The sequence below is a fragment of the Theropithecus gelada genome, chromosome 11 (assembly GCF_003255815.1).
Source record: "Theropithecus gelada isolate Dixy chromosome 11, Tgel_1.0, whole genome shotgun sequence".
Taxonomy (NCBI): domain Eukaryota; kingdom Metazoa; phylum Chordata; class Mammalia; order Primates; family Cercopithecidae; genus Theropithecus; species Theropithecus gelada.
The window spans coordinates 23830097-23845994 of record NC_037679.1 but is presented as its reverse complement, the minus strand read 5'-3'; the positions used below and the strand labels follow the sequence as shown (position 1 = coordinate 23845994).

General features: G+C 39.2%; 1 protein-coding gene across 3 annotated transcripts in view; it reads right to left on the bottom strand.

Moving 5' to 3' along the window:
- TBC1D30 (TBC1 domain family member 30) overlaps window positions 1–15898 on the bottom strand; it is a 110989-nt gene that overhangs the window by 31126 nt on the left and 63965 nt on the right. For all 3 annotated transcript variants that reach the window (XM_025402384.1, XM_025402386.1, XM_025402385.1), the window contains 4 exons: window positions 15375–15560; window positions 11046–11214; window positions 8851–9019; window positions 4649–4754 (listed from right to left, as the gene is read on the bottom strand). In XM_025402384.1, the coding sequence (XP_025258169.1) occupies window positions 4649–4754; window positions 8851–9019; window positions 11046–11214; window positions 15375–15560 (630 nt within the window). The remainder of the gene's footprint in view (window positions 1–4648; window positions 4755–8850; window positions 9020–11045; window positions 11215–15374; window positions 15561–15898) is intronic.

Below are 15898 nucleotides of genomic sequence, written 5' to 3'. Positions count from 1 at the left end.
GAAGACACGAAGAAGGTCATTATGTAATGATAAAGGTGGTCAATTCAGCAAGAGGATATAATGATTACAAATATATATGCACCCAACACTGGAGGACCCAGATAATAAAGCAAATATTATTAGAGCTAAAGACAGAGATAGACCCAAGCACAGTAATGGCTAGAGATTTCAACACCCTATTTTCAGCATTGGACAGATCACCCAGACAGAAAATCAACAACAAAAAAAATCATCAAACTTAATCTGTACTATAGAACAAATGGACCTAGTAGATGTTTACAGAACATTTCATCCAACACCTGGAGAATACACATTTTTCTCTTCAGCACATGGATCATTCTCAAGAATAGATCATATGTTAGGTCACAAAACAAGTCTTAAAATATTCAAAAAATTGAAATAATATCAAGGATCTTCTCTGACCACAATGGAGTAAAACTACAAATCAATAACAAGAGGAATTTTGCGAACTATACAAACACATAAAAATTAAACAGCATGGTATTGAGTGACCAGTGGGTCAATGAAGAAACTAAAAAGGAAACTGAAAATGTTTTTGAAACAAATGATAATGAAAATACAACATACTAAAACCTATGGGGTCACAGTGAAAGCAGTACTAAGAAGGAAATTTATAGTTATAAATGTCTACATCGAAAAAGAAGAAAAACATCAAATAAATAATGTAATGATATATAGTAAAGCACTAGAAAAACAAGAGCAAACCAAACCCAAAATTAGTAGAAGAAACAATAAAGATCAGAGCAGAAATAAATAAAACTGAATGAAAAAACAATACAAAAGATTAAAGAATGAAAAGTTGGTTTTTTTGAAAAGATAAATAAAATTGACACACCTGTAGCTAGACTAAGAAAAAAAGAAGATCCAAATAAACAAACTCAGAGATGAAAAAGGAGACATTAAAACTAATACCACAGAAAATCAAAGGATCATTAGTGACTGCTATGAGCAACTGTATACCAATAAATCAGAAAATCTAGAGAAAATGGATAAATTCCTAGACATACAACCTACCAAGATTGAACAATGAAGGAATCCAAAACCTGAACATACCAATAACAAGTAACAAGATGGAAGCCATAATAAAAAGTCTCCCAGTAAAGAAAAATCAGTAGCATCTCTATATGCAAACAGTGAACAATCTGAAAAAGAAATTTTAAAATCCCATTTATATTAGCAACAAACAAAATTAACTACCTAGGAATTAAGTTAACCAAAGAAATGAAAGAGCTCTACAATGACAACCATAAAACACTAATGAAAGAAATCAAAGAAAATCACAAAAAATCACAAAAAAATGTGAAGATACAACACGTTCATGGATTGCAAGAATCAGTATTGTTAAAATGTCCATACTACCTAAGGCAATCTACAGATTTGATAAAATATCTATCAAAATACCAACGATATTCTTTACAGAAACAGAAAAGCGATCCTAAAATTTATATGGAACCACAAAAGACCCAGAATAGGCAAAGCTATTCTGAGCAAAAAGAACAAAACTGAAGGAATCACGTTATTTGACTTCAAATTATACTACTATTATAGTAACCCAGACAGCATGGTACTGGCATAAAAACAGACACACAGACCTATGGAACAGAACAGAGAACCCAGAAACAAATCCACATACCTACAGTGAACTCATTATCGGCAAAGGTGCCAAGAACACACATTGGGGAAAAGACAATCTCTTCAATAAATAGTGCCAGGAAAACGAGATATCCATACACAGAAGAACAAAACTAGACCCCTATCTCTTGCCATATACAAAAATCAAATCAAAATGGATTAAAAACTCAAATCTAAGACCTCCAACTTGAAACTAATACAATAAAACATTGGAAAAACTCTCCAAAACATTGTAGTGGGCAAAAATTTCTTGAGTAATACCCCATGAGCACAAACACCCAAAGCAAAATGGATAAATGGGATCATATCAAGTTAAAAAGCTCCTGCATGGCAAAGAAAACAATCAACAACATGAAGAGACAACACAGAGAGTGGAAGAAAATATTTGTAAGTTACTCATTGGAAAAGGGATTAATAACCAGAATATACAAGGAGTTCAAATAACTCTTATAATCTTATAATTTGATTAAAAATGAGCAAAAGATCTGAATAGCCACTTCTCAAAAGAAGATATACAAATGACAAACAGGCTTATGAAAAGTGCTCTAGGCCAGGCGCCATGGCTCACGCCTATAATCCTAGCATTTTGGGAGGCCAAGCTCGGCAGGAGGATCACTTGATGTCAGGAGTTTGAGACTAGCCTGGCCAACATGGTGAAACCCCATCTCTACTAAAAATACAAAAATTAGCCTGGCGTGGTGGCGAACACCTGTAGTTCCAGCTACTCGGGAGGCTGAGGCACGAAAATCGCTTGAACTCAGGAGCAATTTTTTTTTTTTTTTTTTGAGACGAAGTCTCGCTCTGTCGCCCAGGCTGGAGTGCAGTGGCGCGATCTCGGCTCACTGCAAGCTTCACCTCCCGGGTTCATGCCATTCTCCTGCCTCAGCCTCCCGAGTAGCTGGCACTACAGGCGCCCGCAACCACGCCCTGCTAATTTTTTGTACTTTTAGTAGAGATGGGGTTTCACTGTGTTAGTCAGGATGGTCTGGATCTCCTGACCTCGTGATCCGCCCACATCGGCCTCCCAAAGTGCTGGGATTACAGGCCTGAGCCACCGCGCCCGGCTCCCAGGAGTGATTATTGAACCGCGATTCGGTGAGCTGAGACGGTGCCACTGTACTCCAACCTGGGGACAGAGTGACACTCTGCCTCCAAAAAAAAAAAAAAAAAAAAACCCGACAATAACAAAGAAAAGATGCTCAAAATCACTGATCATCAGAAAAATGCAAATCAGAATGACAATGAAATATTATCTCACCCCAGTTAAAATGGCTTTTAATCAAGACAGGCAGTAACAAATGTTGGCAAGGATGTGGAGAAAAGGGAACCCTTGTACACTGTTGGTGGGAATGTAAATTAGTACAATCGCTATGGAGAACAGGTTGGAGGTTCCTCAAAAAAAAACTAAAATTGGAGCTACCATATGATCCAAAAATTCCCTGCTGGTTACACACCCAAAAGAAAGGAAATCAGTATATCAAAACGGTATCTGCACTCCCGTGTTTCTCGCAGCACTGTTCACAATAGCCAAGATTTGGAAGCAACCTAAGTGTCCATCAACCAATGAAGGGATAAAGAAAATGTGGTATATATACAATATGGAGTACTATTCAGCCATAAAAAAAGAATGAGATTCTGTCATTTGCAACAACATGGATGGAAATGGAGATCATTATGTTAAGTGAAATAAGCCAGGCACGGAAAGACAAACTTTGAATGTCTGCACTTATTTGTGGGAGTTGAAAATTAAAACAATTGAAATGATGGAGATAGACAGTAGCAGGATGGTTTCCAGAGGCTGGGAAGAGTAGTTGATAGGGAAGTAGAGATACTGGGTACAAAAAGTAGTTAGAAAAAATGAATAAGACCTAGTATTTGATAGCACAACAGGATGACTAGAGTCAATAGTAATTTAATTGCACATTTAGAAATAACTTTAAAAGTATAATTGGATTGTCTCTAACACAAAGGATAAACACTTGGGGAGATGAATACCCCATTTACCATGATATGATTATTATGCATTGCATGCCTATATCAAAGTGTCTCATGTACCCCATAAATATATGCACCTACTATGTGCCCACAAAAATTTAAAAAAGAATCTAATGGAAGAGTGAGTGTTAATAAGCCAGCTATTTTTTCTATACTTGCTGTCAATTTCAAAGACTTGATGAATATGATATTGAGGTACAGTAATATGCCATAAAAAAATAACCAAACCCTTCAAGTCTTTCACTTTAAAATTTATGATTAATATATAGTTACCTGAGTTGAAAATGTGGGTAAAACAAATGAATCAAAATGCTGATGAGAATAATCTTTTTTATCCTCAATAATTTCTTCCCCACACTAACTGTTTTCCCCTACAAGTCTAAGTAGGCTGGGCACAATGGTTCATGCCTGTAATCCCAGCACTTAGGAAGGCCACGATGGGAGGATCACTTGAGTCTAGGAGTTCAGGACTAGCCTAGGCAACATAGCAAGACTCCATCTATACAAAAATAAAAATAAAAAATTAGCTGTATGGCTGCATAAGCCCGTAGTCCCAGTTACTCAGGAGACTGAGATAGGAGGATCGCTTAAGCCCAGGAGACAGAGGCTACAGTGAGCAACAATTGTGCCACTGCACTCCAGCTGGGGTGATAGAATGAGACAGTCTCAAAAAAGGAAAGAAAGGCTAAGAATAAAATTCAGAATAAGCACTTGGTGATTCTGTTTTTCCAGTGTATTTTTCCAGTTTATCTTTATATTGCTGCTAATGATTTCTAAGCAACACAGTCTGAAGGAAAGATACAACAAATATCCATCATTCATTTCTTACTTCCTTTTATGACATACATTCTTATCAAATTGTAAACAGACTCTTGGTCAATTTAAGAAACTAAGTCTGACAGCTAACCAAGCACATTTCTCAAGACCGCTGCTCTGGCACCGGTTGTTCCCACCGTGCCTGGGGTTCCCTGAGCCAGGCTGCTCCATGTTGCCCACTCACCTGCATGAGTTCATGGCTTTGCAGAAGATCATTCTCTAGCATCTCCTGGGTAAGGCGCCCCATGGTGCTGTAGAATTCATCTGCTGTTTCACAACATTCTATCTGCCTAGTAAAGAAAGGACAGAAAATAGAACTTGTTTAGGGCATCCATGCTGTGTAACAGTGCATGCTGCAGGTATAAGATATATTGAGCTGGGCATGGTGGCTCATGCCTATAATCCCAGCACTTTGGGAGGCTGGGGCAGGGGGATTGCTTGAGGCCAGGAGCCTCAACGCAGCAAGACCCCATCTCTCCAAATAATTTTAAAAATCAGCTGAGTATCGTGGTGCACACCTGTGGTCCCAGCTACTCAGAAGGCTAAAGCAGGAGGATCACCTGAGCCTGGGAGGCCAAGGCTGCAGTGAGCCATGATAGCACCACTGCAACCCAGCCTGGATGACAGAGTGAGACCCTGTCTCAAAAAAAGGGGGGGGCAGTGGCCTTTTGCCATCAAATAACTCAAGTTATCAATCAATGAATATCAAAATCCTGATATTCCTAAAGCCCACTGTGGGTGAAACATTTAAAAATACTAAAAGCAACTTTAAGGTACTCGTTTTGGATAAGTCCTGTCATTCCTACTTGGCTCCCCCAGCCTCACAATCCCAGCTGTGGCATCTTTATTGTTTCCACAGGACACAATCTACACATCAGAATTCCCACCACTGGTTAGAAATCATAACCATGAAATTGGGTACTAAAGAACAATTATCTCCTTTGAGGGAGTCTATTGGTCTTAATCTGCAAACAGTGATATCATTAATATAATAGATTTAAAACCAAACCACAGTAGGAATAAAAGATGAAAATTACAAGAACTGCATCTGCATATTTCATCAGTCCATGGGGAGTTTTCACAGGCAGAATTTTGTGAGTTCTTCTCAGGGTGCTGCTGCTAGTTGGAGATTACACCTTTTCCTGCATTCAGTTCTACATGTAAATAAAGAATCTGACACTCACTTGGCTACCTGTGAGCCAGGTTGGACTTCAATCTTTCTTCTAGAAAGGGGAAAACGGAAGAGCCCAAAGCAAAGAGTACCAGGTATTTCCAATTTATTTATTTATTGTAACAAAGTCTCCCTCTGTCGCCCAGGCTGGAGCACAGTGGTGTGATCTTAGCCTACTGCAACCTCCACCTGTTGGGTTCAATCAATCTTCCTGCCTCAGCCTCCCGAGTAGTTGAGACTACAGGTGTCCACCACAACGCCCTGCTGATTTTTTGTATTTTTAGTAGAGATGGGGCTTCACCATGTTGGCCAGGCTGGTCTCAAACTCCTGGCCTCAAGTGATCCACCTGCCTTGGCCTCTCAAAGTGCTGGGATTACAGGCATGAGCCACAGCACCCAGCCTAGGTATTTCCATTTTATATGACAACATTCTTTGTATTGTAGGATAACTCTAGTTTCCCACTAACCAGAAGATATACACTAATGCTGGGGGATTTCTGTAAAGCCATCCAAAATAATATGATTACGGAAAAACCATAGTTCTGGAGTGTTGTTCTAATCCCATTGCCACAATCATGTAAATAAATGAATGGAATAAACTGCTGAAGTATTACTATAAAAGTGTAGAGCAGCCTGTGGGCATGAATGAAAGGTGCTTAAGTTTACCCCAGGAGGAATAAGCATTCCAAAGACACAGATGCAAGAGACAGCAGGCCTCATCTGGGGAACTGCAAGTAGCTCCACACAACCAGCGAGACCAGCATGGGGGAAGTGGTTGCAGGACCAGAGGAAGCCAGTGAGAGCTGAGGGAAGAGAGCTACTGAGAGCAGAGAGCAGAGAGCAAAGGCCTCACCTGGCAGCTGAGCCTCTACAGAGCATGAGTCATGAAAAGGCTTTAAGTAGGGAATGAGGGAACAGCTGTGCCCTTGGCAAGGTCTGCCTGGAGGTGTCACGGCAAATGTGGGTTACCATGGGGAAACCAAGGAGGACATACCACAGTGGGCCAGGCATGGGTGATGAGGGAGGAAACCAAAACAGCAGGGGCAGAGGAGAAAGGACACATAAAGAGATGCTAGTGATAGTGTGCTAATGGTCTACAATTTACATATTCCAGAGTACCCTTGGTGAAGTGAAAGGTAGAAATTCCAAGTTGCAGAAGCCAGGTGAAAGGAGAGGTCCTAGATAACCATATATAAGGCACATGTTACTCAGGTGTACATAAACTGGAGATTACCTATATGCTTTTATGGTTTTTCCAACAGGAAGTTTGTGGGGAAGATTATAGGCACTAGAATCAGAAAGATCCAAATTTAAGTCCCAGTTCTGCTATTCACTGGCTGTGTGACTAGCTAATTAACCTTCCTGGGGAAATTTTCTTACGGAAAAGACAGGGAGAACAACCCTACCTACTTCACAGGGTTGTTGGGAGAACTGAATGAGATTATGTGTTTAAACTGCCTAACACAATGGCAGGCACTGCAGACATTTATGATGTATGTCAATTGCCTTTCCTTTCCCTTAACAAGCTGCATGCTCAAAACATACAGACTGTAATAAGCAAAAACTGACAGAGTTACAATTCTACCATTCTGATTCATATATCCCCTAAACTTCAAAAAGACTAGTCATTTATTATCAGTAGATTCACATTATTAAAAGCACAGACTCTAGAGCTAGGAAAGCCTGGGTTCAAATTCAGGCCATTCTACTTAGTAATTGGGTGACTTTAGACAATTAACTGAACTTCTCTGTGCCTCAATTCTCACATCTATAAAATGGAGATGACAACAGTGCGTACTTTACAGGATGATGAAGAATACATGAGTTTATACATCCAGAGCAATTAGAACAGTTCCTGTTCATTGCAAGCACTCAATGAATATTGGCTTTTGTTGCAGCTATTATTATTTCAACAGTGTGACATCCCTGGAATGATCATAGGAATAAATTCTGATTCTACAGATTAATGGATAGAGAGGAGTAAAACCAGGATCACCTCTTTTCTTCCTGCTCCCTCATGAAGAACCAACACAAAGGCAATTATAACTGGCTCATCATACAGTAAAGCGCTTTACTATTTTAATGTTATAAACCAGCCATGCAGCAACTGGACTATCACACCCAAAGAAACTATCAAAACTCAAAGGGTTTACAACGTATAGAGTAAGTTGGAAATACATGGCTGCAGCAAGAGGTAGTTACTGGGAGATAATGAGAGATAAGTAAATAGCACACCAAATCCCATACAGATGAATTTATTTACCCAGCTGAAAAGCAATGTACAACAAAACCAAGGCAAAGGAGATAGCTAGGTGATGTTTAAAAATACACACAAGAATAATTTTTTAAGTCCCTGAATTGATAGTTGGTGGATCTTTCTTTGCAAAATTGTTAAAAATGCCAGAAGTTTCCCAGGAAACAACTTACCATAAATACAAAGGCTAGCTAAAAGGTTTTCTAAACAAAACAGTGCCAGTGATTTACTAGTTTTGTGACATATTGTCTATGGGAACCCACTCGTCATTTATAGCTCCAGAAGAGAAATGGTAAAAACTTCACCACTTAATGCTTCTTCCGTTACCCAGAAGGTACGAAATTTATGTAGTAGTCATAATATATCAAAGATGAATGAAAAACACCCTATCTTTTTCAGCCCTGCTACCAGTAAAGAATATAAGCAAAATCTATTTGGTAATATGTTTTGGCAGTGACAGATTCCAACAGAGTATTAATTCTTAACGAAAGGAAAGAAGTTCTATGTGTTCTACCAGGCTAGATACCTTGTTATCTCATTTAATTTTATCACAGCCCTGAAAGGCAGAACAAAATAAAGATTCATCAATAATCCAAATTGTAATATTAACTAACAAATTCACCTACTCCTAACCACATCTTTCAGTTTCTCTGCCACCTAAGCTCCTCTCCCTCTTCCCAACTAGTGTCCACAGAGATGCTGACAAGGAGTGAACCAGCCAGGACACAAGCACTTGAGGAGGAGCGGGAGAATCTGAAGGCCTAAAGGAGTCTGCCCCCTTCTCCAAAATAGACTGCATGTGCCAGCAATGAGCCTGCTGAGATTTCAAGAGGCTAAAGCAATTTTAAAAGTTCACAACTTTCTGTTTTCACTTAAATATCGATGCTTTACATATTAGAGCACAAAAACTGCTTAAGACCCTCAACATCACAGAACAGAGCAGAATGTGGAACTCACTTACTCTCCTAATTTTGCCCAGATAGCCAGCGAAACCCTTAGGATGATTTCTGAACCTTCAAAGAAGACTGAATCCCAGATCTTTAAAACGGTCTGATTAGGGAGGCACGTGGCAAAGAGAGTCAGAAACCACTGCATCGTGAAGACATTTGTAAGTGGGGGCTCATATCCACCTGAAACAAAACAAACACATTCAATTCCTTCAGAACTGATGATTGGCCACATATGCAGATACCCTTTTCTAGTCTTCCATGTCTACTCAGATGTGTTGTATTTTCTGACTGATTTCCTCATATTTCTAAACTCTTGTTCTTTCTTCCTATTTTTCCTGCCATGTTTCTGGAAAAACACAGGTATGCTTTATAAATATGAACTTCACAAAATATTTACAATACTTCAGAAATCTTAACCTAAAATTTACTTTGGCTCTGCCTATTGTAGCGAGCTGAAAATTAAGGAGAAAGTTTTCCTCACCAAAAACAGAAGAAAAAGAAAGGATTTCAGTCTCTCAAAAGCAAAAGCCATCAGATTTTCAAAATCATATAATGCCCACTTATATTCAAATGCTGCTTTGATAAGAATAAAATTGCTCACTATAAATTATCTATCAACTTCTTAAGTTATACATAGTTCTCAGACCACAGTGGAGTTAAACTAGAAATCATTAACAGAAAGATAGTTGGCAAATCCCAAAATAGAGAATAAACATTACATTTAAAAGTATTTCCAACTAAAGATCTGGGGTCCAGCCAATTTTGAAATTTCTGAATTTATTAAAAACATAGTACTCTCTCTTACTTTATGTGATCAGTATGTATTTTTATGTGATATAAAAATTCAAATATTTAGAGCAATCCTCCCTCCAAATTATACCCAATATGTACAATTACCTAAGTGTAAACAAAAAGATGTCTGTTTTCCTATATTCATTTTCTTCCTCCTTACCTATGAACAATGGGAGTATCTTTGTTCACAGACTAGAATCTGAGGTTGTTCCTCACAGCCAAGTGCAAGGCACTTGGGTAAAAACATGTAGCTCACTAAAGTGAGTCTTGACTAGGGGACAGGGAAGATTGGCCTATCCGGAAGCATTATAAAATCCACACAGTTATACTGCAGAGCCAAGTTAAATGAGATTATTCAAATGGCTTAGAAGGAAATGCCTAGAGACACTTAGGTATCTCTGGGTCTGTGGCCTGCTAGGAACCAGGTCACACAGCAGGAGGTGAGCAGCAAGCAAAACTTCATCTGTATTTACAGCCACTCCCCATTGCTCACCACTTGAGCTCTGCCTCCGACACAGCAGCACCATTAGATTCTCATAGGAACACAAGGCCTATTGTGAACTGTGCATGTGAGGGATCTAGGTTTCACGCTCCTTATGAGAATCTAATGCCTGATGATCCATCACTGTCTCCCATTACCCCCAGGTGGGACCATCTAGTTGCAAGAAAACAAGCTCAGGGCTCCCACTGATCCCACATTACAGTGAGTTGTATAATTATTTCATTATGTATTACAATGTAATAATAATATATATAAAGTACACAATAAATGTAATGTGCTTGAATTATCCTGAAACCATCCCCCAAGCCCTGGTCTGTGGAAAAACTGTCTTCCCTGAAACCGGTCCCTGGTGCTGAAAAGGTTGGGGACCACTGGCTTGGAGGAAACACAACAAACTCCTGACTATTCTGTACACACAGCCAGGGAAGTACAAGCAGTGCGTATAACGACAGCTATGAGCTCAGATACTTCCAAAAACTGGATCATGCCCACTAGATAGCAGTGGCTCTTAGCTACTCTTTCATAATCTCAATGGTTCAGGTAAAACCAGTTTGTACTAAATTGTACCTGTAGCTCAGTTTTAAAGACTCCTGCAAGTTTGGTGCCAGCTTAGAGCAATTTAACTAGATAGTAAGATGTGTACGTGGTACTCCATCCAGAGTACATCATTTCAGTTGTTGATCTGGTACTAGTATTAGGCTCTTGACTGACTTCCTAACTATGACCAGTTAGAGGTTCAACATGTGGCCTTTTGTTATTTTCAGTTTTGTTTTCATTCTCTAAAAATCTGTTTCATTACACCAAGCTCTTATAATACCTGGAAATATATATTTCCATTCAATGTTTAGACTCATTTGTACAGTGGAATCAGAGAAGACAAATATTTTCAGTTACAAGAGCATTGAATCCTACCTCCACTTTCTTTGTTTGCAGTTCTCTGAAGAGTATCCAGGTGCTGAGATAATTCCGGCAGCTTCATTCTTAAAAGGTCTCTGAAGACAGCCATATCCACAGACAATGCCCGGAGATTATTGACAAAATAGCTTTCGGGAAGTACCTTATCAATAAGGTAAATCATAATCTAAAGAAAAAAAGATAAAGCTTAAGACTGCTTTGTAAAAACTGGGATCCCAACATGTCCTAAAGAGAAAATAAGTATTCAAATAGATAAAACGCTGTTAGCCAAAGCACACTATCCTTAAATGCATCAGTACGAAATGTTCCAGATTTACAAGGCTCTCCTACAGCCTGGCTAGGGAGCATGTGGCATAATCATCTAAGCAACTCAGACCTCAAGTCTGCTGCTGTCTGAAATTTCTAGATGGGCTGCTAGACCTGAGTTTGGCCCATAAGTAGCTGTGATTATGCAACCCTTAGCATCATTCTGAGAAATGACAAAGCCCAAGCTTGTGCAGCAGCCAGCAGAGCCTCAGCATTGGCTCCTTGGTGTCAGCACAGTTTTACAACCTCAACATGAAAACTAAGAGCAGGCCTATCATAAAACACCCCCACAGAAGCAGCTCTCAAGACTTACTCACCATCGACCTGGGCTATTAGAGCAACTCATGTTGGTTTTTTGTCCACTTCCTGGGAAAATGCAACTATGCTTTGTTTGAACAAATAGTACTTTTCAAAATCTGTATTTCTTTCATAAGGTTGTTATAGAAGTTCTTCAAATTGCTATTTTCATTTTGATTTTTCTACTTGTATTACCTTTCCTAAAATGTCAAGAACCTCTAGAATGACCCAGCCAAACACACATGAGGTCTGTAAGTCAATCCCTGGTTCTTTCCCACCAAACTCTTACCAACAAAAATACTGGGAACCATGTATTTCCATTAAATGTTTAGGCTCATTTGTACAGTGGAATTGGAGAAGTCAGATATTTTCAGAGTTATAATAGCATTGAATCACTATCTCCACTTTCTTTGTTTGCAGTTCTCTGAAGAGTATCCAGGTACTAATTCAGGCGGCTTCATTCTTAAAAGGTCTGGCATGCTGTACCTGACCCACTCCCTAAAAGACCAGCTCCTTCCCCAAAGCACCAGAAAAACAAAATTAAGAACAAAATCATAACTGGCTCTATATACATAACGGGCTCTATGTTGGTAGAACAGTAGCTATCTCACATTTTGACATTCAGGATACTGTAAAACTCTATTTCCACCCACCGCCCCCCGCCCAAAAAAAATCTCCCTGCCCTGCCAAGGGCCCATTTTTCCCTCCTCCTCAGCTTATAATTTCTACTTTTCAGGGTCATAGTTTTGAACGAGTCAGTAGGGCAGGGGCATGCTCTCGAGGAGGACCTTCTCCTTTGTTATAAGGTGGCCAGACCCACTGGGCCTTAGCCTTCTTATGTTAGGATAAAATTTACCAGGTAAATGTAACATCATCTTGGAAATAGGAGCTCAGCAACAAGAAAAGGAGTAAATTCTGTCTTTGTGGGGAGAGGAGGTTCTGGGAGGCAGCAGCTGATGAGGAGAGCAAGTTTCAGCATGGCGGAGTACCCTTGCAGGAACCTAGCACTCTATGGATCAGAATTAGAGGAATTTACAGGATCATGAATGCAGACGTAAAGGTCATATACTGACAACTATTGTATTTTTCATCTAAGGATAAGATACGTAGTGCCAAGAAAGATATTTGGTTTTTATTGAGAAATTATGATTCCTCAAAATTACGTGAAAACAAGCAAAAAAAAAAAAAATCTTCAATTATCATACTAATTCCTGTGACAGTGAAATTCTCTGTCTGAAGGCATCTCAATGTCTGATGTGAAGACATAGAGCCAGCTCACTCAAAACACCCACCACTGTATTTCCAAGGTCAACTCTTAGATCCAAAAAAAAAAAAGCCAGGCACAGTGGCTCACGCCTGCAACCCCAGCACTTTGGGAGGCTGAGGCAGGAGGATCACCTGAGGTCAGGAGTTTGAGACCAGTCTGGCCAACATGGTGAAACCCCATCTCTACTAAAAACACAAAAATTCGCTTGGTGTGGTGGCGTGTACCTGTAATCCCAACTACTCAGGAGGCTGAGGCAGGAGAATTGCTTGAACCTGGAAGGCGGAGGTTGCAGTGAGCCAAGATCATGCCACTGCACTCCAGCCTGGGTGACAGAGCAAGACTCTGTCTCCAAAAAAAAAAAAAAAAAAGATTTGGCTAAATAATGGGAGAGCTCTGAATTTTTAACAAAAATAAAAGATTTGCTAAGTAAAAACTTAAGTGCTAATAGCAGGAAAAAATGGTTCACCTATTTCTAATAAACTATATATTTCCCTAGTAATTATGACTTGTAGAGTCTATGCTGGAAAAACAGACATACAATATTTTCCTCGACATCAGAAGTGTTTCTTCATGAAGCCAACCTTCCTCTGCGTATTAAATGTCTAAACACAAGATCTATACACTCTTAAAGGCTGATCACATCATCTCATTGCATGGAGCTCTTTTTCGTGGGGGCTGAAATATTCAGTTTCTCATCTTTAATCCATATTTGTAAGTGAGTTTTTAATTTCTAGTTTCTCAAGTATTACTGAGCCCTTTCATAATTTGATTGGGATGTACACTTCCTTCCTTGGACGTCTCCATCCCACCCCTAACTTGATTCACTTATTCCAATTGCTCTAAAGAAAATTCCCATTTTATAGTCATACCAATTACATCTGGAAAAAAACTGATGAAAGCTGACAGACTGAGTAAACAAAATTCCTTCTTAATAAAAAACATCTTAAAGTCATGTATTTGTCACTGCCTTCCTCCCTCTCCTACCCATGCCTTTGTGATGAACAAGTAACTTCAAAGCTGCTTCTTTAAATACATCAATGGAAAAAGTGAGAGGTTGAACACAGATTTAGATCATGTCAAGCTGGATTTATAACTTGTCCACCATGATATGTATAAAACCAAGAGGAACATTTGTTTATTTTTCCACATCACATTAATCAGTGATTGACAGCATCAATAAGGTATTAACCATAGTCAAACACAAGTTGTTGGGAGTAGGGTTGTGGCAGGGGTGGTTCTTGAACACAAAGACTAAGTATCTATCTCATATATCACAAAGCATTGCAGTCAAGAGCGGTTTAAAGGTTCAAATATGAATTAGTAACCCCACATTGCCTTAAGCAAATAGGCATTAGCCTCCACATTTAACATGTTTCGTTTCTCATAAGCACTCTATTTCTGGTGACTCACTGACTCACATGCAAACCAATGAGATTAAATCACTAGTGCCCCATCTCAACACATTTTTAAAATTTAACTAATAAAGGTCCTAGGCATCAAAGATTAAAAGATATTAATGTAAGTCAATTCCATAATGCTTCTCCATGCAAACACTTTCCATAGACAATCACTCTCAATCCAACTCCTCCATATCTTGCTCCAAATATGAAAGAGTAAAGCAGCCCAATAATGCAATCCAATCAGAATGAAGCATAACTGGTGTGGGAGGCAGTTCTAACACAATACAGTCACACCCTTGTATGAGCCCTTCCCCTTGACTATGAGCTGAACCTGGTGACTGATTTCTAAAGAACAGAACACGGAAATATAGTGGGATGTCACTTCTGATGTTTGGCTACAAATCTGGAACTTAAACTCTTTTGCCTTGCTCACTATCTTTTACTCTCTTGCTCATTTTGGGGGTGCCAGCCACTGGGTTGGGAGATGGAGAGGCCCACATGGCAAGGAACTATAAAAGGCCTCCAGTCAACAGCCAGCAAGGAACTGGAGCCTCAGTCCAACAGCCTGTGAGGAATTAAATCTTGCCAACAACTACATAAACAAACTTGAAAGCCAATGCCCACCCCCAAATGAGCCTTTAGATGAGACCACAACGCCAACCAACAGTTTAACCGCCACAGCAATGTGTCCTTGAGGCAGTTAGGCTATGCCTAGATTTCTGACGCAAAGAAGCTGTAAGATAATACATGTTTGCTGTTTTAAGCAGCTAATTTGTTGAATAGCAATGAATAACCAATACAATTAATATTTAACTTGCTTTAAAATATGTTGTCTTATAAATGATACTAAACACATAACAATTTGCCTCACAGTTGGCAGCTACATAAGTCTGTCACTTGACATGACTCCAACCTGGAGGAAATGCTATCATAGGTCATTACAAAGGAATGACAAACACCTTGGAAAAGGATGAGACATCAAGGAAGAGAGATTGTATTTCCAATTTCTCACTCTCAGAAGAATGTCCATTGCCTTTGTTAGAGCCTGCTACTCACTTTCAGGGCGTCCCCTTCATTGCCTTCCATCACTTCCAGAATTAGTGCAGCCAGGATGTTAAAGCCTTGGCAGTACCCAACAGTTTTGTTCCATCGGGCATAGGCCAGTAGCACCCGCTTCAACACAACCCTGTCCTGCTCAGCCTCCTGGCCACAGTAAGAACTACACCCTGTGCGGTGAAGGTCCTAAAATGGAAGGGAAACAACATTTTCAAAAACACAACTCCTAATATTATTTCAAAATAAACCTTATTTTTTGACTCAATAAACAGAATCAAATTATCAACATAAATTTTATTTTTCAAAAATGTGTATGTTGTTATACATATGAGCCAAAATGCATTTTTAGCTTTCTTTTTCATAATATTTTGTAATATGCTGTTTAAGAGAGATTTGCAAGGGGAATTTCAGTCAGGCAAATTTTCAACTTAAAATGTTTCCAGGATTACCACAAAAAGTAGCTCAGAAATAATAATAATTACATTATAATTTCATATAAATTGATAATTTGTTTTAATAATATT